This window comes from Oncorhynchus kisutch, linkage group LG17 (genome assembly GCF_002021735.2).
Source record: "Oncorhynchus kisutch isolate 150728-3 linkage group LG17, Okis_V2, whole genome shotgun sequence".
NCBI classification, from domain to species: domain Eukaryota; kingdom Metazoa; phylum Chordata; class Actinopteri; order Salmoniformes; family Salmonidae; genus Oncorhynchus; species Oncorhynchus kisutch.
The window spans coordinates 61,281,889-61,309,139 of NC_034190.2; the positions used below are offsets into that span (position 1 = coordinate 61,281,889).

General features: G+C 43.6%; 1 protein-coding gene across 4 annotated transcripts in view; it reads right to left on the reverse strand.

Moving 5' to 3' along the window:
- Nucleotides 1-26,846, reverse strand: part of clstn1 (calsyntenin 1) — a 74,906-nt gene extending 48,060 nt beyond the window's left edge. For 3 of the 4 annotated variants that reach the window (XM_031794235.1, XM_031794236.1, XM_020506422.2), the window contains exon 1: nt 26,581-26,846. In XM_031794235.1, coding sequence (XP_031650095.1) covers nt 26,581-26,662 — 82 coding nt within the window. In that variant the 5' untranslated portion in view covers nt 26,663-26,846. The remainder of the gene's footprint in view (nt 1-26,580) is intronic. The other variant, XM_031794237.1, reaches the window with a different exon arrangement.
- Nucleotides 26,847-27,251: the final 405 nt, after the last annotated feature.

A 27,251-nucleotide genomic window follows, 5' to 3' on the forward strand; every position in this document is an offset into this window, starting at 1 on the left:
CCATGCTTCACAGTAGGTATGGTGTTCTTTGGATGCACCTCAGCATTCTTTGTCCTCCAAACATGACGAGTTGAGTTTTTACCAAAAAGTTCTATTTTGGTTTCATCTGACCATATGACATTCTCCCAATCTTCTTCTGGATCATCCAAATGCTCTCTAGCAAACTTCAGACGGGCCTGGACATGTACTGGCTCAAGCAGGGGGACACGTCTGGCACTGCAGGATTTGAGTCCCTGGCGGCGTAGTGTGTTACTGATAGTAGGCTTTGTTACTTTGGTCCCAGCTCTCTGCAGGTCATTCACTAGGTCCCCCCATGTGGTTCTGGGATTTTTGCTCACCGTTCTTGTGATCATTTTGACCCCACGGGGTGAGATCTTGCGTGGAGCCCCAGATCGAGGGAGATTATCAGTGGTCTTGTATGTCTTCCATTTCCTAATAATTGCTCCCACAGTTGATTTCTTCAAACCAAGCTGCTTACCTATTGCAGATTCAGTCTTCCCAGCCTGGTGCAGATCTACAATTTTGTTTCTGGTGTCCTTTGACAGCTCTTTGGTCTTGGCCATAGTGGAGTTTGGAGTGGGACTGTTTGAGGTCGTGGACAGGTGTCTTTTATACTGATAACAAGTTCAAACAGGTGCCATTAATACAGGTAACGAGTGGAGGACAGAGGAGCCTCTTAAAGAAGAAGTTACAGGTCTGTGAGAGACAGAAATCTTGCTTGTTTGTAGGTGACCAAATACTTATTTTCCACCATAATTTGCAAATAAATTCATAAAAAATCCTACAATGTGATTTTCTGGATTTTTTTCTCTCATTTTGTCTGTCATAGTTGAAGTGTACCTATGATGAAAATTACAGACCTCTCTCATCTTTTTAAGTGGGAGAACTTGCACAATTGGTGGCTGACTAAATACTTTTTCCCCCACTGTATGCAACGCAGGACACGCTAGATAATATCTAATAATATCATCAACCATGTGTAGTTAACTACTGATTATGATTGATTGTTTTTTATAAGATAAGTTTAAAGCTAGCTAGCAACTTACCTTGGCTTACTGCATTCGTGTAACAGGCAGTCAGTCTCCTTGTGGAGTGCAACCAGAGAGAGGCAGGTCTTTATATCGTTGGACTAGTTAACTGTAAGGTTGCAAGATTGGTCCCCAGAGCTGACAAGGTGAAAATCTGTCGTTCTGCCCCTGAACGAGGCAGTCAACCCACCATTCCAAGGCAGTCATTGAAAATAAGAATGTGTTCTTAACCGACTTGCCTAGTTAAATAAAAGGTATATATATATTTTTTTACAATTATTATTTATTTATTTTATTTATTTATTTTTAAATCGGCGCCCAAAAATACCGATTTCCGATTGTTATAAATTGGCCCTAATTAATCAGCCATTCCGATTAATTGGTCGACCTCTACTTTGGAGCGCTGTCTGAGTGACCATCGGTTTCTTGGTCACCTTCCTGACCAAGACTCCCTTGATTGCTCAGCTCTAGGAAGAATCGTTGTGGTTCCAAACTTCTTCCCATGTGTTCTTGGGGATCTTCAATGCTGCAGGCATTTTTTGGTAATCTTCCCCAGATCGGTGCCTAGACACAATCCTGTTTCGGAGCTCTACAGACAATTCCTTCGACCTCATGGCTTGGTTTTTGCTCCGACATGCATTGTCAAATATGGGACCTTATATAGACAGGTATGTGCCTTTCAAATCATGTCCAATCAATTGATTTTACCACAGGTGGACTAATCAAGTTTAAGAAACATCTCAAGGATGAACAACGGGGCGGCAGGTAGCCGAGTTGTAGCGCGTTGGACTAGTAACCGAAAGGTTGCAAGATCGAATCAGTTAACCCACTGTTCCTAGGCCATCACTGAAAATAAGAATTTGTTCTTAACTGACTTGCCTAGTTAATCACGGTACTCCATTCTGCTTGTTTATGTTTTATCTGTCGGCCCCAGCCGCACTCAGGCTCTGTGTGTAGTTAATCCGACCCTCCCTGCCTAGTCAACGCCATTTTAACGCCATGTCTCTCTCAAATGTCAATATGCCTTGTATACTGTTGTTCAGGTTAGTTATCATTGTTTTAGTTTACAATGGAGCCCCTAGTTCCACTCTTCATACCCCTGATACCTCCTTTGTCCCACCTCCCACACATGCGGTGACCTCACCCATTACAACCAGCATGTCCAGAGATACAACCTCTCTCATCATCACCCAGTGCCTGGGCTTACCTCCGCTGTACCCGCACCCCACCATACCCCTGTCTGCGCATTATGCCCTGAATATATTCTACCATGCCCAGAAATCTGCTCCTTTTATTCTCTGTCCCCAACGCTCTAGGCGACCAGTTTTGATAGCCTTTAGCCGCACCCTCATTCTACTCCTCCTCTGTTCCGCGGGTGATGTGGAGGTAAACCCAGGCCCTGCATGTCCCCAGGCACCCTCATTTGTTGACTTCTGTGATCAAAAAAGCCTTGGTTTCATGCATGTCAACATCAGAAGCCTCCTCCCTAAGTTTGTTTTACTCACTGCTTTAGCACACTCTGCTAACCCTGATGTCCTTGCCGTGTCTGAATCCTGGCTCAGGAAGGCCACCAAAAATTCTGAGATTTCCATACCCAACTATAAAATTTTCCGTCAAGATAGAACTGCCAAAGGGGGAGACGCTGATTCGGTGTGCGAGTTCATTAGAACGTGCGTTGAAGATGTCGTTCCCATAGCAACGATTAAAACATTCCCTAACCAGAAACCGTGGATTGATGGCAGCATTCACGTGAAACTGAAAGAGCGAACCACTGCTTTTAAATCAGGGCAAGGTGTCTGGTAACATGACCGAAAACAAACAGTGCAGCTATTCCCTCCGCAAGGCTATCAAACAAGCTAAGCGTCAGTACAGAGACAAAGTAGAATCTCAATTCAACGGCTCAGACACAAGAGGCATGTGGCAGGGTCTACAGTCAATCACGGACTACAAGAAGAAATCCAGCCCAGTCACGGACCAGGATGTCTTGCTCCCAGGCAGACTAAATAACTTTTTTGCCCGCTTTGAGGACAATACAGTGCCACTGACACGGCCTGCACCGAAAACATGCGGTCTCTCCTTCACTGCAGCCGAGGTGAGTAAGACATTTAAACGTGTTAACCCTCGCAAGGCTGCAGGCCCAGACGGCATCCCCAGCCGCGCCCTCAGAGCATGCGCAGACCAGCTGGCCGGTGTGTTTACAGACATATTCAATCAATCCCTATACCAGTCTGCTGTTCCCACATGCTTCAAGAGGGCCACCATTGTTCCTGTTCCCAAGAAAGCTAAGGTAACTGAGCTAAACGACTACCGCCCCGTAGCACTCACTTCCGTCATCATGAAGTGCTTTGAGAGACTAGTCAAGGACCATATCACCTCCACCCTACCTGACACCCTAGACCCACTCCAATTTGCTTACCGCCCAAATAGGTCCACAGACGATGCAATCTCAACCACACTGCACACTGCCCTAACCCATCTGGACAAGAGGAATACCTATGTGAGAATGCTGTTCATCGACTACAGCTCGGCATTCAACACCATAGTACCCTCCAAGCTCGAGACCCTGGGTCTCGACCCCGCCCTGTGCAACTGGGTACTGGACTTCCTGACGGGCCGCCCCCAGGTGGTGAGGGTAGCCAACAACATCTCCTCCCCGCTTATCCTCAACACTGGGGCCCCACAAGGGTGCGTTCTGAGCCCTCTCCTGTACTCCCTGTTCACCCACGACTGCGTGGCCACGCACGCCTCTAACTCAATCATCAAGTTTGCGGACGACACATTTGGGCGGTAGGCTTGATTACCAACAACGACGAGACGGCCTACAGGGAGGAGGTGAGGGCCCTCGGAGTGTGGTGTCAGGAAAATAACCTCACACTCAACGTCAACAAAACTAAGGAGATGATTGTGGACTTCAGGAAACAGCAGAGGGAACACCCCCCTATCCACATCGATGGAACAGTAGTGGAGAGGGTAGCAAGTTTTAAGTTCCTCGGCATACACATCACAGACAAACTGAATTGGTCCACTCACACAGACAGCACCGTGAAGAAGGCGCAGCAGCGCCTCTTCAACCTCAGGAGGCTGAAGAAATTCGGCTTGTCACCAAAAGCACTCACAAACTTCTACAGATGCACAATCGAGAGCATCCTGGCGGGCTGTATCACCGCCTGGTACGGCAACTGCTCCGCCCTCAACCGTAAGGCTCTCCAGAGGGTAGTGAGGTCTGCACAACGCATCACCGGGGGCAAACTACCTGCCCTCCAGGACACCTACACCACCCTGTTACAGGAAGGCCATAAAGATCATCAAGGACATCAACCACCCGAGCCACTGCCTGTTCACCCCGCTATCATCCAGAAGGAAGGGGGAGGAGGAAGGGGAGGCTCCTCAGAGGAGGAAGGCGACTAAATATAATCACGTCACCGAATAATTGATGAAAACATGAAGGTCTACAGTAGCCTCAGCAGCATTCTGTAGGGTAGCACCATGGTGTAGCCTGGAGCACAGCGAGTTTCCGTTTCTCCTCTGAGTATTTTGACTTCAATACAAACCTACGAGCTTTTGGAAAAGTTTTTTTTTCACCTGGTCACATACAGCTGATGTGTTATGCATTGAAGTCCAGGAGCGAAGGGAATAGGTGAGAGGAGGAGAGAAGGACTACAACTTGGCTGTAATGAAAAAGTGAACTGTGTTTACACATCATTTCCAAGATGGCGTAGCAGTAAGTCGTCCTGTCGTGTCGTGTCCCTGTATATTTTGTTTATATTTTGTTTATTTTTCGTTTTTTTACATATTTTTCGATTTTTACATAGCTATCCCTTTAAAAACATTTTGCTAAACCTAAGCTTCCAAATACGCTGGATCTTCACAACTAGCTATCCAGCTAAACCGCAACCCTGGACGATTACCCCTGGCTAGCGTTTCCACCCACTTAGCTTGAAGCTAGCCCGGCCTGCGCTACCACCGTAGCATACTCCTGAGCTACAATACCCGGGCCCACGACCGGTCTATCGATGTCACCGCATGAAGAGGAATAAACAGACTCACCCCATCGCGACGTCCCCCAAAGGCTAACTCTCTAGCCCTCGCTATCTCCCTGCTTGCTAATTCGGCCTGCTAACTGCTAGCTTGTCCAGCTCCGGTCCGCTAACTGCTACCTTGTCTAGCCCGGGCCTACAAACTGTTAGCTTGTTAGCACAGGCCTGCTAACCGCCTGAATCGCCGCGTCCCAAACGCCCTCCGGACCCATATTTACTTTCTATCTCTTTTGACTTTTAATTTGTTTATACCTTCCGGAAACCTGCCTCACCCAATGTGATACGGAATCGCTATTATTTTTTATTTATTTTTAGAACACACTCAAGAACCTCCAGAAGCTAACCAGCTAACTAGCTACAAGCTATTTAGTCATTGTTCGTTTTTTTAACCTGGATAACACTCGCCAGTCCAGCTTCCCTTCCCCATCCACCGCTGCCCCCTGGACACTGATCTCTTGGCTACATAGCTGATGCACGCTGGACTGTCCATAAATCACGGTACTCCATTCTGCTTGTTTGTTTTATCTGTTGGCCCCGTTGCCTAGTCTACGCCGTTTTACCTGCTGTTGTTGTGCTAGCTGATTAGCTGTTGTCTCACCTACTGTTTTAGCTAGCTTTCCCAATTCAACACCTGTGATTACTGTATGCCTCGCTGTATGTCTCTCTCAAATGTCAATATGCCTTGTATACTGTTGTTCAGGTTAGTTATCATTGTTTTAGTCCACAATGGAGCCCCTAGTTCCACTCTTCATACCCCTGATAACTCCTTTGTCCCACCTCCCACACATGCGGTGACCTCACCCATTACTACCAGCATGTCCAGAGATACAACCTCTCTCATCATCACCCAGTGCCTGGGATTACCTCCGCTGTACCCGCACCCCACCATACCCCTGTCTGCGCATTATGCCCTGAATATATTCTACCATGCCCAGAAACCTGCTCCTCTTATTCTCTGTCCCCAACGCTCTAGGCGACCAGTTTTGATAGCCTTTAGCCGCACCCTCATACTACTCCTTCTCTGTTCCGCGGGTGATGTGGAGGTAAACCCAGGCCCTGCATGTCCCCAGGCACCCTCATTTGTTGACTTCTGTGTTCGAAAAAGCCTTGGTTTCATGCATGTCAACATCAGAAGCCTCCTCCCTAAGTTTGTCTTACTCACTGCTTTAGCACACTCTGCTAACCCTGATGTCCTTGCTGTGTCTGAATCCTGGCTCAGGAAGGCCACCAAAAATTCAGAGATTTCCATACCCAACTATAACATCTTCCGTCAAGATAGAACTGCCAAAGGGGGAGGAGTTGCAGTTTACTGCAGAGATGGCCTGCAAAGTAATGTCATACTTTCCAGGTCCATACCCAAACAGTTCGAACTACTAATTTTGAAAATTACTCTCTCCAGAAATAAGTCTCTCACGGTTGCCGCCTGCTACCGACCCCCCTCAGCTCCCAGCTGTGCCCTGGACACCATTTGTGAATTGATCGCCCCCCATCTAGCTTCAGAGTTTGTTCTGTTAGGTGACCTAAACTGGGATATGCTTAACACCCCGCCAGTCCTACAATCTAAGCTAGATGCCCTCAATCTCACACAAATCATCAAGGAACCCACCAGGTACAACCCTAACTCTGTAAACAAGGGCACCCTCATAGACGTCATCCTGACCAACTGGCCCTCCAAATACACCTCCGCTGTCTTCAACCAGGATCTCAGCGATCACTGCCTCATTGCCTGTATCCGCTACGGAGCCGCAGTCAAACGACCACCCCTCATCACTGTCAAGCGCTCCCTAAAACACTTCTGTGAGCAGGCCTTTCTAATCGACCTGGCCCGGGTATCCTGGAAGGACATTGACCTCATCCCGTCAGTTGAGGATGCCTGGTCATTCTTTAAAAGTAACTTCCTCACCATTTTAGATAAGCATGCTCCGTTCAAAAAATGCAGAACTAAGAACAGATACAGCCCTTGGTTCACCCCAGACCTGACTGCCCTCGACCAGCACAAAAACATCCTGTGGCGGACTGCAATAGCATCGAATAGTCCCCGTGATATGCAACTGTTCAGGGAAGTCCGGAACCAATACACGCAGTCAGTCAGGAAAGCTAAGGCCAGCTTCTTCAGGCAGAAGTTTGCATCCTGTAGCTCCAACTCCAAAAAGTTCTGGGACACTGTGAAGTCCATGGAGAACAAGAGCACCTCCTCCCAGCTGCCCACTGCACTGAGGCTAGGTAACACGGTCACCACTGATAAATCCATGATTATCGAAAACTTCAATAAGCATTTCTCAACGGCTGGCCATGCCTTCCGCCTGGCTACTTCAACCTCGGCCAACAGCTCCGCCCCCCCCGCAGCTCCTCGCCCAAGCCTCTCCAGGTTCTCCTTTACCCAAATCCAGATAGCAGATGTTCTGAAAGAGCTGCAAAACCTGGACCCGTACAAATCAGCTGGGCTTGACAATCTGGACCCTCTATTTCTGAAACTATCTGCCACCATTGTCGCAACCCCTATTACCAGCCTGTTCAACCTCTCTTTCATCTCGTCTGAGATCCCCAAGGATTGGAAAGCTGCCGCAGTCATCCCCCTCTTCAAAGGGGGAGACACCCTGGACCCAAACTGTTACAGACCTATATCCATCCTGCCCTGCCTATCTAAGGTCTTCGAAAGCCAAGTCAACAAACAGGTCACTGACCATCTCGAATCCCACCGTACCTTCTCCGCTGTGCAATCTGGTTTCCGAGCCGGTCATGGCTGCACCTCAGCCACACTCAAGGTACTAAACGACATCATAACCGCCATCGATAAAAGACAGTACTGTGCAGCCGTCTTCATCGACCTCGCCAAGGCTTTCGACTCTGTCAATCACCATATTCTTATCGGCAGACTCAGTAGCCTCGGTTTTTCGGATGACTGCCTTGCCTGGTTCACCAATTACTTTGCAGACAGAGTTCAGTGTGTCAAATCGGAGGGCATGCTGTCCGGTCCTCTGGCAGTCTCTATGGGGGTGCCACAGGGTTCAATTCTCGGGCCGACTCTTTTCTCTGTGTATATCAATGATGTTGCTCTTGCTGCGGGCGATTCCCTGATCCACCTCTACGCAGACGACACCATTCTATATACTTTCGGCCCGTCTCTGGACACTGTGCTATCTAACCTCCAAACAAGCTTCAATGCCATACAACACTCCTTCCGTGGCCTCCAACTGCTCTTAAACGCTAGTAAGACCAAATGCATGCTTTTCAACCGGTCGCTGCCTGCACCTGCATGCCCGACTAGCATCACCACCCTGGATGGTTCCGACCTAGAATATGTGGACGTCTATAAGTACCTAGGTGTCTGGCTAGACCGCAAACTCTCCTTCCAGACTCATATCAAACATCTCCAATCGAAAATCAAATCAAGAGTCGGCTTTCTATTCCGCAACAAAGCCTCCTTCACTCAAGCCGCCAAGCTTACCCTAGTAAAACTGACTATCCTACCGATCCTCGACTTCGGCGATGTCATCTACAAAATGGCTTCCAACACTCTACTCAGCAAACTGGATGCAGTCTATCACAGTGCCATCCGTTTTGTCACTAAAGCACCTTATACTACCCACCACTGCGACTTGTATGCTCTAGTCGGCTGGCCCTCGCTACATATTCGTCGCCAGACCCACTGGCTCCAGGTCATCTACAAGTCTATGCTAGGTAAAGCTCCGCCTTATCTCAGCTCACTGGTCACGATGGCAACACCCATCCGTAGCACGCGCTCCAGCAGGTGTATCTCACTGATCATCCCTAAAGCCAACACCTCATTTGGCCGCCTTTCGTTCCAGTACTCTGCTGCCTGTGACTGGAACGAATTGCAAAAATCGCTGAAGTTGGAGACTTTTATCTCCCTCACCAACTTCAAACATCAGCTATCTGAGCAGCTAACCGATCGCTGCAGCTGTACATAGTCTATTGGTAAATAGCCCACCCTTTTCACCTACCTCATCCCCGTACTGTTTCTATTTATTTACTTTTCTGCTCTTCTGCACACCAATATCTCTACCTGTACATGACCATCTGATCTTTTATCACTCCAGTGTTAATCTGCAAAATTGTAATTATTTGCCTACCTCCTCATGCCTTTTGCACACATTGTATATAGACCCCCCCTTCGTTTTCTACTGTGTTATTGACTTGTTAATTGTTTACTCCATGTGTAACTCTTTGTTGTATGCTCACACTGCTATGCTTTATCTTGGCCAGGTCGCAGTTGCAAATGAGAACTTGTTCTCAACTAGCCTACCTGGTTAAATAAAGGTGAAATAAAAATAAATAAAAAATAAAAAGGCGAGGTCAGTACAGGTGCATCAAAGCTGGGACCGAGAGACTGAAAAACAGCTTCTATCTCAAGGCCATCAGACTGTTAAACAGCCACCACTAACATTGAGTGGCTGCTGCCAACACACTGACACTGACTCAACTCCAGCCACTTTAATAATGGGAATTGATGGGAAATGATGTAAATAGATCACTAGCCACTTTAAACAATGCTACCTTATATAATGTTACTTACCCTACATTATTCAACTCATATGCATACGTATATACTGTACTCTATATCATCGACTGCATCCTTATGTAATACATGTATCACTAGCCACTTTAACTATGCCACTTTGTTTACATACTCATCTCATGTATATACTGTACTCGATACCATCTACTGTATCTTGCCTATGCTGCTCTGTACCATCACTCATTCATATATCCTTATGTACATATTCTTTATCCCCTTACACTGTGTATAAGACAGTAGTTTTGGAATTGTTAGTTAGATTACTTGTTGGTTATTACTGCATTGTCGGAACTAGAAGCACAAGCATTTCGCTACACTCGCATTAACATCTGCTAACCATGTGTATGTGACAAATAAAATTTGATTTGATTTGAGTTTACTGCAGAGATAGCCTGCAAAGTAATGTCATACTTTCCAGGTCCATACCCAAACAGTTCGAACTACTAATTTTGAAAATTACTCTCTCCAGAAATAAGTCTCTCACTGTTGCCGCCTGCTACCGACCCCCCTCAGCTCCCAGCTGTGCCCTGGACACCATTTGTGAATTGATCGCCCCCCATCTAGCTTCAGAGTTTGTTCTGTTAGGTGACCTAAACTGGGATATGCTTAACACCTCGGCAGTCCTACAATCTAAGCTAGATGCCCTCAATCTCACACAAATCATCAAGGAACCCACCAGGTACAACCTTAAATCTGTAATCTGGGCACCCTCATAGACGTCATCCTGACCAACTGGCCCTCCAAATACACCTCCACTGTCTTCAACCAGGATCTCAGCGATCACTGTCTCATTGCCTGTATCCGCTACGGAGCCGCAGTCAAACGACCACCCCTCATCACTGTCAAACGCTCCCTAAAACACTTCTGTGAGCAGGGCTTTCTAATCGACCTGGCCCGGGTATCCTGGAAGGACATTGACCTCATCCCGTCAGTTGAGGATGCCTGGTCATTTTTTAAAAGTAACTTCCTCAACATTTTAGATAAGCATGCTCCGTTCCAAAAATGCAGAACTAAGAACAGATACAGCCCTTGGTTCACTCCAGACCTGACTGCCCTCGACCAGCACAAAAATATCCTGTGGCGGACTGCAATAGCATCGAATAGTCCCCGCGATATGCAACTGTTCAGGGAAGTCAGGAACCAATACATGCAGTCAGTCAGGAAAGCTAAGGCCAGCTTCTTCAGGCAGAAGTGTGCATCCTGTAGCTCCAACTCCAAAAACTTCTGGGACACTGTGAAGTCCATGGAGAACAAGAGCACCTCCTCCCAGCTGCCCACTGCACTGAGGCTAGGTAACACGGTCACCACCGATAAATGATTATCGAAAACTTCAACAAGCATTTCTCAACAGCTGGCAATGCCTTCCGCCTGGCTACTCCAACCTCGGCCAACAGCTCCGCCCCCCCCGCAGCTACTCGCCCAAGCCTCTCCAGGTTCTCCTTTACCCAAATCCAGATAGCAGATGTTCTGAAAGAGCTGCAAAACCTGGACCCATACACATCAGCTGGGCTTGACAATCTGGACCCTCTATTTCTGAAACTATCCGCTGCCATTGTCGCAACCCCTATTACCAGCCCGTTCAACCTCTCTTTCATATCGTCTGAGATCCCCAAGGATTGGAAAGCTGCCGCAGTCATCCCCCTCTTCAAAGGGGGAGACACCCTGGACCCAAACTGTTACAGACCTATATCCATCCTGCCCTGCCTATCTAAGGTCTTCGAAAGCCAAGTCAACAAACAGGTCACTGACCATCTCGAATCCCACCGTACCTTCTCCGCTGTGCAATCTGGTTTCCGAGCCGGTCACGGGTGCACCTCAGCCACGCTCAAGGTACTAAACGATATCATAACCGCCATCGATAAAAGACAGTACTGTGCAGCCGTCTTCATCGACCTTGCCAAGGCTTTCGACTCTGTCAATCACCATATTCTTATCGGCAGACTCAGTAGCCTCGGTTTTTCGGATGACTGCCTTGCCTGGTTCACCAATTACTTTGCAGACAGAGTTCAGTGTGTCAAATCGGAGGGCATGCTGTCCAGTCCTCTGGCAGTCTCTATGGGGGTGCCACAGGGTTCAATCCTCGGGCCGACTCTTTTCTCTGTATATATCAATGATGTTGCTCTTGCTGCGGGCGATTCCCTGATCCACCTCTACGCAGACGACACCATTCTATATACTTCCGGGCCGTCCTTGGACACTGTGCTATCTAACCTCTAAACGAGCTTCAATGCCATACAACACTCCTTCCGTGGCCTCCAACTGCTCTTAAACGCTAGTAAAACCAAATGCATGCTTTTCAACCGTTCGCTGCCTGCACCCGCACGCCTGACCAGCATCACCACCCTGGATGGTTCCGACCTTGAATATGTGGACATCTATAAGTACCTAGGTGTCTGGCTAGACTGTAAACTCTCCTTCCAGACTCATATCAAACATCTCCAATCGAAAATCAAATCAAGAATCGGCTTTCTATTCCGCAACAAAGCCTCCTTCACTCACGCCGCCAAACTTACCCTAGTAAAACTGACTATCCTACCGATCCTCGACTTCGATGTCATCTACAAAATTGCTTCCAACACTCTACTCAGCAAACTGGATGCAGTTTATCACAGTGCCATCCGTTTTGTCACTAAAGCACCTTATACCACCCACCACTGCGACTTGTATGCTCTAGTCGGCTGGCCCTCGCTACATATTCGTCACCAGACCAACTGGCTCCAGGTCATCTACAAGTCCATGCTAGGTAAAGCTCCGCCTTATCTCAGTTCACTGGTCATGATTGGCAACACCCATCCGTAGCACACGCTCCAGCAGGTGTATCTCACTGATCATCCCTAAAGCCAGCACCTCATTTGGCCGCCTTTCGTTCCAGTTCTCTGCTGCCTGTGACTGGAACGAATTGCAAAAATCGCTGAAGTTGGAGACTTATCTCACTCACCAACTTCAAACATCTGCTATCTGAGCAGTTAACCGATCGCTGCAGCTGTACATAGTCTATCGGTAAACAGCCCACCCATTTTTACCTACCTCATCCCCATACTGTTTTTATTTATTTACTTTTCTGCTCTTTTGCACACCAATATCTCTACCTGTACATGACCATCTGATCATTTATCACTCCAGTGTTAATCTGCAAAATTGTAATCATTCGCCTACCTCCTCATGCCTTTTGCACACAATGTATATAGACTTTTTTTTTCTACTGTGTTATTGACTTGTTAATTGTTTACTCCATGTGTAACTCTGTGTTGTCTGTTCACACTGCTATGCTTTATCTTGGCCAGGTCGCAGTTGCAAATGAGAACTTGTTCTCAACTAGCCTACCTGGTTAAATAAAGGTGAAATACATTTTTTTTTTTAAATATAGATAAAATAAAAGCAATGGTAACAGGAGGCCCTGGAGCTCAATTTCTAGTTTTTCTAGTCTTCTAGCAAAGGGTCAGAATACTACAAACCTGTTCTCTTCGGCATTAGGGGTATTGTGTATAGATTGATGAGGACTTGTTTATTTAATCCATTTTAGAATAAGGCTGTAACGCAATTATTTTTTTGAAAAAGTCAAGGGGTATGAATACTTTCCGAATGCGCTGTACGTATGCATGTATGCATATAGTTGTGTGTGTGTGTGTGTGTGTGTGTGTGTAAGTAAATTCAATTAAAAAACACACACCTATTTTATATATTGAGATAGAAAAAGCTTTTATACCAGTGGAAACTCGCTAACACATGATCTACTCAGCATTTTTCTAAATCTGCTATTCCCCCCAAAAAACTGAGGACAAGCAGAACCCATGACCAAAACATATCGTCTTACTGTTAGTCAGACTTATCTAAGTGCAAGACAAAGACAATGCAATTGAGGCTAATTAAGTCAAACTAATGGGTCTAGGCCCTAATCATGGAGCCAGACAGATAAGATAATAAAATGGAGGTAAGGAGATGTGGATGGCTTAGAATCATTTAGATATGTGTATGATGTGCATTTCACTGCACCTGCGATAATATGCACAAATCTGTGTATGCAACCAATAAACCTGGATTTGAAATAGCACAGTCACTTCCAAACAAGGCAATAACAGTGGAAAACAGTGCACTAACCTTAGAGCATTCTGTGAGCCATTGCGGCTTGTCCCTGTGGACATAGAGAGCCCTTAGTATGAATCCACTTTAAAGTTGCCCCAGCCCACCACTAACGCACCTGTTATATGTGATTGTCAACTAGAGGTCGACCGATTAATCGTAATGGCCGATTAATTGGGGCCGATTTCAAGTTTTCATAACAATTGGAAATCTGTCTTTTTGGACACCGATTTTACACACCTTTATTTAACTAGGCAAGTCAGTTAAAAACATATTCTTATTTTCAATGATGGCCTAGGAACAGTGGGTTAACGCTAATAGCGTTTCAAACGTAACTCACTGAGACTTGGAGTAGTTATTCCCCATGCTCTGCATGGATAACACTGCTTCGATGGTGGCTATTGTCGATGTGTTCCTGGTTCGAACCCAGGTAGGGGCGAGGAGAGGGATGGAAGCTATACTGTTACACTGGCAATACTGAAGTGCCTATAAGAACATCCAATAGTCATGTCTCTCTACCATATGAAATACAAATGGTGGAGAGAAATAGTCCTATAATTCCTATAATAACTACAACCTAAAACTTCTTACCTGGGAATATTGAAGATTCATGTTAAAAGGAACCACCAGCTTTCATATGTTCTCATGTTCTGAACAAGGAACTTAAACGTTAGCTGTTTTTACATGGCACATATTGCACTTTTACTTTCTTCTCCAACACTTTGTTTTTGCATTATTTAAACCAAATTGAACATGTTTCATTATTTATTTGAGGCTAAATTGATTTTATTGCTGTATTATATTAAGTTAAAATAAGTGTTCATTCAGTATTGTTGTAATTGTCATTATTACCCCCCCCCCCCCCCCCCCCCCCCGTTGAAAAATCATAATCTTTCGGCCTTAATATCAACAATATGTAGAGCCTGCAGTGGACATACACACTTGCATATGCAGTGCACAGGACACTACTGTACCTGGTATGCAATCCTGTTACCCATCATGTACAGTAAACCTACAGACATCTAGGCCTAATCCTATAATGGGATGCTCCTGGGCTAATCTCTATTGGTCTTCTTGCATCCCATCGCCTCAACTCCCTCCCAACCGTATTGGAGGAGAAGGTCCGTCCCTCGCCTAATGAGTTCTTCTCCAATGTGTTTTTAGAAGGAGTTGAGGAGAGACGAGATTATGCGAGGAATCAAGGTGAGATGAATTGACAAAAGAGCCCTGCTTCATTCGCTCACAAGTTCAGCAACTAGCAAGACCCGTAAACAAAGTTAGATAGCCGAGGCTTTTCCCTTCCTATGCAGGTTTCATTGCCTGTTCTGACAAGCAACATTACCTCTAAGCTGCGCACCTCCTCCAGGACTGCCACGCAGAAATGCCATGCCGCGCAGTGACAAGAGATTGAGAACTTCACTGAGATCGATCATTAGTTTGCACTATATAGATTAATGTTTTTTTCTGTGATCAAATCAACATTATAAAATTTGCCCCTTTTCAATGCAACAAACTGAGTTGGTGATTTTCTTGTAGTGCACGCACATCCCACGAACGGTTCCTGGGGGAATACGCTTTTCAGATTAGTTCAGATCAGAGCGCAGAGCCTCGTGTGTACACTTTTGTTGATATTCTTTGCTAGTTAGCGAGTTATTAGCCCAGTTATAGAAAAGTACAGGTCAACATTGGGGAGTTACGTTTTTTTAAAGTTTCATGCAATGTAGGCCTGCAAACACACATATAGGCTACATCATAGAAATCAAAAGCTATTTCCAGGTGAAAATATTATGGGATTTGCTCTATTGGTTTTGTTGGTAGGCCTACATTATGCTCAAATAGCAGACAATAGGCTATTGTGTCTGTAAGGGTAAAGGTACAGCCTCAGTGTTCACTGTAAAAGTGCACCAGAAGTGGCACAAAATTCGCACAACGTTCAAGTTTCTGCTCACAAAACCAAAAATCTGCTCAGTCCCCCCCAAATATTTGAGGGAATATTGGTGACAAGGATGCTGAAAGTCTACTTTTGATATAGGAACAGTCATAGCTGTACCTTTTGCAAAGTGAGCAATTTGCAAAGGAGTATTTTGTCATCCTTTTTCCCTTATTCTCTTGCTAATGTCTTTCTGATTGGCAGGATCAACCTATTATGTCGAAGAGTATGAGGGATGACACAAATCACAGATATCTTCCAGATTTTTAATGCAGTACATTTTCTGTACGTGAAGCACATTTCTGTGAACAATCATATAATTTTGCTTTTTTTAGCACCCCCTTGTGTACTACGCCTTTATTGGAAACTTGCTGCAGGGACTTGCTTCCATTCAGCCACAAGCATTACTGAGGTCGGGCACTGATGTTGGGCGATTAGGCCTGGCTCGCAGTTGGCATTCCAATTCATCCTAAAGGTGTTCAATGGGGTTGAGGTCAGGGCTCTGTGCAGGCCAATCAAGTTCTTCCACACCAATCTCGACAAACCACTTCTGTATGGACCTCGCTTTGTGCACGGACGGGGACATTGTTATGCTGAAACAGGAAAGGGCCTTCCCCAAACTATCACCACAAAGTTGGAAGCACAATATTGTCTAGAATGTCATTGTATGTTGTAGCGTTAAGATTTTCCTTCACTGGCACCAAGGGGCCTAGCCCCAGACCATTATCCCTTCTCCACCAAACTTTACAGTTGGCACTATGCATTCGGGCAGGTAGCGTTCTCCTGGCATCCGCCAAAGGAGATTCATCCGTCAGACTGCCAGATGGTGAGAGAACGCGTTTCCAGAGAATGCGTTTCCACTGCTCCAGAGTCCAATGTCAGCAAGCTTTACACCACTCCAGCTAACACTTGCCATTGTGTATGGTGATTTTAGGCTTGTGTTCGGCTGCTCGCCCACGGAAACCAATTTCATGAAGCTCCCGCCAAACAGTTATTGTGCTGATGTTGCTTCTGGAGACAGTTTGGAACTCGGTACTAAGTGTTGCAACCGAGGACAGACGATATATACGCGCTGTGCACTTCAGCACTCGGCGGTCCCGTTCTGTGAGCTTGCGTGGCCTACCACTTCGCGGCTGAGGAGTTGCTGCTCTTAGACGTTTCCACTTCACAATAACAGCACTCATAGTTGACCGGGGCTGCTCTAGCATGGCAGAAATCTGGAGAACTGACTTCTTGGAAAGGTGGCATCCCATGAGGGTGCCACGTTGAAAGTCACTGAGCTCCCTAGTACCGGCCATTCTATTGCCAATGTCAAGAGAGATTGCATGGTGGGTGTGCTCAATTTTATCTATCAGCAATTCACACAATGAAGTTATGAATCAATGAATGCGGACAAAATGGCGGGAGAGAGCTCATTCTGGAGAGAGAAGTGCCTTGTGGATCATAGCCACACTCCCCTTCTTATTGGACTGTGCCATCCCTGCGGCCTCCACAATGGATTAGTCCACTGAGACAGGCGCAAATCAGACAGGTGTTTCATGTACCATCAATCTATTTGCGACTGCTCGGCAAAAAAAAAAATATATATTATATATATATATATATATATATATATATATATATATGTATGTATGTATATATATGTATATATATGTATATATATATATATATATATATATATATATATATATATATATATATATATATTGATCGACCAACAGCCTATCGACCAAACAACCGACCACTCGACTAAATGGGGTCAGCCCTACTGCAGTCTCAACAGAACCAGAGCATTATTCTAGAGTCTTTGTCAAGCAACATAGTTCTCAGCACATTTGCTATAACCACGCTGACAATCACAGTTTGTTTAGTATGAGTGCTACTGTTTTTACAGTAAAATGATAGCTTCTAATCCTATGAATGATAACATTTGGGAAAATGGCATCAGTTTCTGCTCCAAATGTGTATACACATTAGTCATACCCAACACAGAAGTGCTGTACACAAAGAGGCAGGGCAGTAAAACGTAGGCTATTCAAAAAGGACCACACCAAACCACAGACCTGTTTAGCAGCATTCTCTTTATTGAAAAGATCCCAGTACGGTTTGACCTCTTAACTGTGCTCACATACTTCCTGTGAGAATTACAGGCCCACTATAGCCCCTGGTAATTCTGCATTACAATGGGACGCCCACACACTCTACACAAAGTAGTATCACCATGCTAGCTACCACCGTGACATCTCTACCTCTAAACAGGGATCTGATGCACTCCCATTATCTCCCTCTGTCACTGCTGAAGCGCTCTGCACGTGTCCATTAGCCTATTGTCCATAGCCTTTACTATTGGCCCAACAGAAGGCCTAAGCAGATAAGATAACGCTGGGCTACCACGGCCTAAGAGGAGAAGTACAGCATAGCTCTCCTGACTGCAGCATCACCATGTCAGATGATCAATCTGTGATGATCAGATGAACTCATATCAGATAGTAATGGGAACTTCTGTAGTTGTTGTGTACTAATGAAACAGGCAGGAGTTGAATTAGGCAGTTATAGTTCTTGGTGGAGCTATTAGTGAATGCTGCAATCCGATGGCTAACAAATTTTATCTAAAAGGAAATGCAGTTCCCTTGCATTCCAGCTCAATTGAAACCAACAGCTCTCTCCACAAACATAGAGCACTCCACGGTATTTGACTCAAGTGGTTCTATAAAAATTAATAATAATAACATAATAACCCCCTGCACCAGCCCTGACTCCTATGTGTGTTGCTTCAAAGATTAAATGTGCCAGCATGCTTTTCGGCCAAAACAGTTAGAAGAGTTTGTGCATATAATATGATGTTTTTGACTTCAACAAGGGTTTTTTCAGCAATTCGGGCACACTACATTTTTTCTTGAAGCAAGAGAAAGTCGGTAGCCGAAGTCTACGCCCCCTTGTTGACAACTGGTCAACAGTAGGGATTCTTCAATGAAGTGCCTGTAGTCACTCAACGAGAAGACGACTTCTCATCATGCACATTTTGTTCACTTGAATACTGCACCAAACATAGTCAGATTCAAAATTCCACGACTAAGATCACAACAAAAAAGATATATCTATAATGAGTCATAGATTAATTATGACTATTTTTAGGAAGTGTATAATGGCTACGGCGTCTCAAACTGGACAAACAATACTATTGCTGCTTTTTTCTTTTGAGCAATGGTCTTTTAAGGGAGTATGCGAGTACACTCATTCGGTTCGCCAAACTGAAGCATGCTGACGCCTTTAGTGTTATGCCTAAGGTCAAAAAAATATCTAGTGGAAACACCAGTCAGACAAGGTTGACGAAATGTGATGGTATTCAATTAATCCAAATTCAAGTCGAGTCATGACTTAACCTACAACACGGAGGAGTGGTGGACCTTTGAATTCTATTGATATGGGGTAATCAATGGACTCAATCGGTCCACAGTCCAAAACATTGGGGGCACACTTCTGTTTGCTGTGCTTATTGACAGAAGCCGCCTCCGCCACAGAGCGTCAACTGTTCTGGGGAAGCCCTCTGGGCAAACTCAGGTCTCATGGCACCACTCCCTAAATATCTCTGCTCACGCAAAACACAGGAGAGCCTCTCATCAAGCGCCCTAACCACGAAACAACGTTTGTTTGTCCACCAAGCAATCCCTCCACCAATCCACCCCTGCAACAAGGCCAGACCATTATTCTCTGAGACGGTAGGTGGTGGAGGGTGGGGGCATTGAGGGTTTGAATGTAACTCAATCACCTCTCTGAGAGCGAGAGAGACACACACAAGAGGCTATGCAGTGAGAGTGAGGGAGTGAGTTTGCAGGAGTCCGCCCCAGTCCCAGTACAGGACTGCATAGGCCGGTGAGACCTGTGGATGTGTGACTGCAGCAGGTAAATGGGTTCTCTGGTTACCCGTTTCCCAGGACGGCTCCTGGTATTCATGTGTTCAGACACAAAGCTCCAGAGGGCTATATTTCTCCCTAGTAACAAAGAAGCTCTGGGAAGGGCGAGAGATGCCACACCAGATAAGGCAGTGCCTCTGCTTTATGGCTCAAATTACAACGAAACACCGCTGTTTATGTTACAAGGGCCACAAATGGAAACTTGTTGTGGTTTCACCATTACCAAGCACTGTAAATGTTTCATCATTAGGACACCGTTAAAGATTGTTAGTGACAAGATCAGGAGGCGTCATTTTTTATTTTCATTACGGTCAATATATTTGACGCCTTAGGTTTTCCATTCAGAAATTCATTCTGAAAATCCATTGATTATATTCTTCAATACCATGGGTTTCATATGAGTTTCTGTCGGCTTGTTTTATTCCAAAACCCTACATTTCCTGTACTGTGATCAAATGACATTCTGATGTAGCCTAAAAGTGTTGTAACTGAACCCAAATTTCTTCAATGCAGCATCTGCAATTTCAACAGCCTGATCCTGTCACTTTGTTTGGAAAGCTGAGGGATGGTAATGGGGAAATGTAAACACTCAAATTCATAGACAAAGCTACAGATTGTGCCTTTACCATGGCAAATACATTATCTGAATGAAATCAACATGTCATACATTCCCAGACTGCAATATTTATGTTAATCTATGCATCAGCTGTTCCGCTGTATGTTCTGTGAATGTAGACACAACAACACAGCCAACTGACCAAGTATGACGAAGAACAATTTAATATTCACAATTGAATGACCCATTCTTGACAGGTCACTGACTCAATTCAGCTGCCAAAGGGACCAATCGAAAGAAAGTTACCACCAGGCCTACTTAAAGCTGGTTGTCAGTGGTTGTCTTTTTCTCTGGCAAAAAAAATTCACACTGAAGAAAATCGAAATGCTCAAACTATGCACTTTCTGAAGATGAGCTCATCCACGTATTCTTGGGGGCTTTTAACAGTGACCACATTGTGATGTTCTCATTATGACTCTGGGCCCAAAAGCTCTTTGTTCCACTGTGAATTCTATGAATAAATGAGGCAACGATTCAAGAGTTAATTTTGAGACAGGCACCTCATTATAGGGCAAGAATAGTTTTGCAGGGAGGGGGTGAGAAATCATTTCAAGGCATTATCATTATCTTGTGAGAAAAAAAGGCATATATTTTGTTGTGATCTGAGGGAGATATTCCTGTGATGGAAACCACAGAAAATGGTGAGGTGTGGCCATATTCGATACACCATCTGTATAGCCTACATACAATGAACATGCACTTTAAGCTGTAGGCTAATACAGGGATTCTTTCAACAATGTAGTTTGATAATCGATGGCTTTACAAGAAATTGTGTCATAGGGATAGAATTCTGGAGAAAATCACAAAATATACCAAACAAAATCACTTAGTGGTTGGTGGCATTTTCTTGACCATTTCCCAGCTGAAAGCAATGACATTCAACTAAACTAACAGCCTAGGTCTAGTACAGGATCAAAAAGCTGTGCTCATTAATAGAGTAGAATAACAGTAAATCTCTCTCTCCTTTATATTTCACATTTAACTATGATGCCATCGATACCAGACAAATGTGGTTTGCTATGAAAACAAGCCTGTAACCGGATCCTGGTTTTAGTGCTGAACAATAGAACGTAACAAATGTAACAATATTATAGGAAAATGTGCCTACTGTTATCTTTACGAGAATCCACAAAATGTTTGGTTTACGACAACAGATTCCTGGTGTATCATGCATTCGTTTGTCACTGACGTTTTGCAGTTATTTTTTAGCTCATCATTTTGTGATAAGAAGACCAATACTATTAGCACACTTAGACCTAAGGGCTAACCGGCATTTGGTGTTTAAAACAAACTGGCCTCTGAGGTGCACCTGTACACTGATTGCAAAGACAACTTCAAAAAATATAGAAAATGCCTTTTATTTGACAAATACAAGGGTTTACATTTGTCAAAACCACAAAACATGGAATTTGTCTTCCCTCTTACCCTTTGTAATCAAACCAACCTTCTGTATACATGGCAGACTACATTCCGCGGGCATCAATAAGTTAAATCAACATGTGTCTCCCTCGGCAAGCAACGCAAGCAGCAGGCCTGGACAGCTAGGGAACACTCGCACATGATTTATAATATAATAATGATATGTGCATTTGTTAACTCCACTGAACAGAAAGCTGGGAACCCAATTTGTTAATTGGATGATGAATGAGCTGCAGAGATATTCTAGCAGCCAGTTTTCTTTGTCTGTGTATAGAGTCTGAGGCCCATGCATCATCGTGCAGAGCTCTGCTCAGGCAGGCCAAGCATTTGACTGGGAGGTATATGGGGAACCATTGGCTGGATACACTTTGTGTGGTAACATCAGAAAGCTAGGAAACAACGCACAGTATGAATGTGCCATTATCAATCATAATCTAAACCCATCCAAGCAGGATTCATTCCAATCATGTAAGTGTAAGAATCCTTGAATAAACTATTTTGCTGAGTCAAATGAGTCAAATGATTGAGGAAAGACCAGTCGAGACTCCTGGAGTGCCTCAGAAATTTGAACAGAATATGTTTTTGCGGAAGAGGCACATGTTGTCCCCCAGGCTGACAGACTGGCTATGCTTTGCTTATGCTAACTTAATTTTGGCCACTTAAAATAAGGATGCGCCTAAAATTAGGATAGTCCAAGAGATGCTTGCAGATAGAGTAGTGTCTGGGTCCCTATTCAATAACAGCCTAAGTAGGAGTGCTGGTGTCGGATCAGGTTCTCCTTGTCCATATAATCTTAGGAATGATGACCTTAAAAGCCAGTACCTTGTGTTCTCTTTGCATACAGTAGTGACACATTTGAATGTGTGAACCTACTTTATTAATAACATAACTGGTTACTAGGCCTCCCGAGTGGCGCAGCAGTCTAAGTCACTGCATCTCAGTGCTTGAGGCGTCACGACAGACCCTGGTTTGATTCCAGGCTGTATCACAACCGGCCATGATTGGGAGTCCCATAGGGCAGCGCACAATTGGCCCAGCATCACCCGGGTTAGAGTTTGGCCAGTGTAGGCCATCATTGTAAATAAGAATTTGTTTTTAACTGACTTGCCTAGTTAAATAAAGGTTAAATAAATAAAAAAATAGGATACAGTAACAGGCCTGACATCATTGGATCTCTATGCTTGCCATACCCTGCCAATGCATCATACCCATACAGTGCCTTGCAAAAGTATTCATCCGCCTTGGCGTTTTTCCTATTTTGTTGCATAACAACCTGTAATTTAACATTTATTTTTATTTGGCTTTCATGTACATAAACAAATAGTCCAAATTGCTTAAGTGACATCTTTTAAATAATTTGTTCCAAAAAATTATAAAAATAAAAAACTGAAAAGTTGTGCATGCATATGTATTCACCCCCTTTGCTATGAAGCCCCAAAATAAGATCTGGTGCAACCAATTACCGTCAGAAGCCACATAATTAGTTAAAGTCCACCTGTGTGCAATCTAAGTGTCACATGATCTGTCATATGCTTTCAATGTATATGTATATATATATATATATGTGTATATATATATATATATATATGTGTATATATATATATATGTGTATATATATATATATATATATATGTGTATATATATATATATATATATGTGTATATATATATATATATATATATATATATATATGTGTATATATATATATATATATATATATATATATATATATATATATATATATATATATATATATATATATATATATATATATATATATATATATATATATATATATATATATATATATATATATATATATAAATATATATATATATATATATATATATATATATATATATATATATATATATATATAATATATATATATATATATATATATATATATATATATATTCACACACCTGTTCTGAAAGGCCGCAGAGTCTGCCACACCACAAAGCAAGCGGCATTATGAAGACCAAGGAGCTCTCCAAACAGGTCAGGGACAAACGGCATTTGGGAGAATCCCCAAACATATGGAAGAAGGTACTCTGGTCAGATGAGACTAAAAAGACTAAAGCTTTTTGACCATCAAGGAAAATGCCATGTCTGGCGCAAACCCAACACCTCTCATCACCCGAGAACGCCATCCCAGTGAAGCATGGTGGTGGCAGCATCATGCTGTGGGGATCATTTTCATCGGCAGGGACTGGGAAAACTGATCAGAATTGAATGATGATGGCGCTAAATAGAGGGAAATTTTTGAGGGAAACCTGTTTGTCTTCCAGAGATTTAAGACTGGGACGGAGGTTCACCTTCCAGCAGGACAATGACCCTAAGCATACTGCTAAAGCAACACAAATGTGGTTTAAGGGGAAACATTTTAAATGCCTTGGAATGGCCTAGTCAAAGTCCAGACCTCAATCCAATTGAAAATCTGTGTTATGACTTCAAGATTGCTGTACACCAGCAGAACCCATCCAACTTGAAGGACCTGGAGCAGTTTTGCCTTGAAGAATGGGCAAAAATCCCAGTGACTAGATGTGCCAAGCTTATAGAGACATACCCCAAGATTATTGCAGCTGTAATCGCTGCAAAAGGTGTCTCTACAAAGTATTGACTTTGGGGGGTGAATAGGTACACACGCTCAAGTGCATTTTTTGTCTTATTTCCTGATTGTTTCACAAAAAATATTTTGCATCTTCAAAGTGGTAGGCATGTTGTGTAAATCAAATGATACAAACCCCCCCAAAAATATATTTTAATTCCAGGTTATAAGGCAACAAAATAGGAAAAATGCCAAGGGGGTGAATACTTTCACAAGCCACTGTACATTCAAAAAGTGGCCACACAAAGACCTCTGAGGATATTTCTAAAATTCAAGAAAGGACCTTCAAGTGGACACAATGGAAACAACTTTGAAACGAGTGATCAAAAACAAAAAATATATTAATTGAATGAGCAATGTGAATTGTTGCATGGTCTTTTGCAGTAAGAATGGAGCTTGTGTCATCACACAAGCATGCAACAGAACACAATTATTGTTGATGCATTGCATAGAGGCAATTGACCTTTAGACAATAAAGATAAGCTCACAGCAAGATGTGGATTTCACAAGTCGCTTTCCTGATAAGATCTGGGAAGTGAGCAGGTGCACTATCCAAACACAATGCCAAAAGAGAGAGTCATTGCCTAGAACTGGGCTGAAGGTCCTCTATATGCTAACGTTATACAGCATATTCCAAAGAAAAAAAACAGTATTTACAATGTTTATCATGAGACAAAGGCTAATCAATAATCATGGAAGAATAAGTATAGACTACTTTTAGTCTTTTCTAATCATAAAATGTGAAGCACAAACTAGCCTTTAGCTTAATGTATCCATTATTGTCCCAAATACTGTATATAGGCTATTATGTTAGTTGCATGGTATTCAAATCATGTCTAGACTGAGTAATTAAATGACTTAGTCACCACATGGATAGGCTACAATTTGATGTAATTACAGAAAATGAGGTTATTGCTTTTCAATGGTGGTCTCTTCTCAAGCATCCTCAGCTGCCTGACATGGCAACACAGTTATCACAAAGAACCAGAGTTGCTGGTGGAGCCTTCACTGTTTGACATCTTTGGATCTTAAATCGATATGACCCTTGCTAAAAGAATGAAGACGAATATGAATGTTTCCCTATTACTCGGAGCCTGTCGTTTTGATCTTGAAAATGGGTGTGCCGTGGGAAAAAAAGGATACATTTCAATCTCCAGTGTTGCGCCTAACTGCGCATGTTGAGCACCTGCCTTAACATGAAAAGTAGGCTACATTTGGAGCGTTCACATTGAGAGGTCACTGGATAAAGGTAGATATGTTCTATACATTGATAATGAGAGGTCTTCATCTTTCAATATTGAACTGCTGGCGCGACGTGGACTGCCCTGCAGCAAAGGCATTCAGTGTTGGCAAGCTACTTCTTCGTGTCTAATCCGTCCATCATATCTTTGGCATTTCAGTGAGGACCGCTGATGCACCTGCAGCATTGTACTAGCAGTATAGTAGGGATTTAGCTAAACCTGTGATGATAACGCATTCATTTTTAAACCCAGATACAAATGGTACTTGTGAGAAGGGTCTGCAATGCGTAGTTAACAAGCGACGATCAGACGTTGTGCGCCCGCAGCGTCGGTAAAACTATTAGGCTACCAAATCAAACATCTGTATTTAAATCAAAATTGCCCTAACAATGTGTTTGAGGCATTTAAACATGCACTTAAATCACGGCTTTGGGGTAACGTAGATTTTTAAAATAAATAAAAAAACATCCATGTTACACAAGTGCTACGTAGCCTACTTGGCCCGGTTTCCCAAAAGCATTTTAAAGCTAAGTTCGATGAATTTAACCTTAAGATGCTTTTGGGAAACCGGGCCCTGAAAAATAAAAACAGGTGAATGAAGCAGACAAGGGAACGCCTAACCATAGTATGGGCTCTGATAATTTAAGGGCTATATTAAAAATCTAATGCCAACGTGTATGTTTGCAACTTGAATTGTATTTATGCAGATAGGCCTACAATGGATGGGCACCCAAAATAACATTGACGTCTGGCAGAAGGGAGAAACAGAAAACAACCTCTTTCATCCATACAGATATAATGGCCCCTCATCATTTCATGATACTAATTAAAAATTACAGTGACGATGCCAAATGGATAGAATTTAAGTTGGGTTTGATTGCATTTTTGATCAAATAGCTACAGTGTCGCGCTATGCACTGACACATACGAATAGTCTACTTTGTAGTGAGCGACATCCATCCGCTATGGCAATCAGTAGCCTTGTCAGGTTGACCAGATACATCCCGTAGGAATGCCAACATCTAGGTTATTAATTGTAGCCTTTTATAATAAACAATGTGTAGGCAAGACGGAGGATTGGCCTTAATTTTCCTTACATGAAAGTCGTTCGTTCGCCCGAACATAGACAGACACCGCAGAGATAAACCCTCGTCTTTGGCTTACCTTTAGCTGCCTCCACCGCACATAATAGTCCGAGGACCAGTCCGACAACGGATGCAAAATGTTTATACCTTCTGATCTGCATCCCAAATTCGAATTACAACACGGGAAAATAAAAACAAACGTATTATATCCTCGCCTATAATAAAATATATAGCTCTCTCAAGAAAAACAATTTCAGAAGATGTATTCGGCAACCGTGATACTCCTAAAATGGCCGCCCCCAGCACCGCTTTGCTATTCCCTTCTATCGCCACTCGCTCTCTCGCAGTTTTGCGGACTGATGGCTAGTGACGTCAATACTGTTATTGTGGGAGTGCTTGCAGCTAGTTGAGCACAGACAGTCATACTCAGACAGAGGGCGAGGGTCAAATACTTCTATTGGTAGGATGAGTGACACCCAGGCTGGTGACAAAGAGGGGATGTACTGTTGGGTGCGTGTTTTCTTTTATTAGGCCTACAATAAGACTTTCTTATATCCTCGTTCCTAATCAATCAATCAAATGTATTTATAAAGCCCTTTATTACAACAGCAGGTCACAAAGTGCTTATATAGAAACCCAGCCTAAACCCCCAAATGGAAAGCAATGCAGATGTAGAAGCAATGTTATGGGAAACTCTGTTTATGATAAATTAAATTAAACTGAATAGGGCAGCTGTTGCAATAATATGTC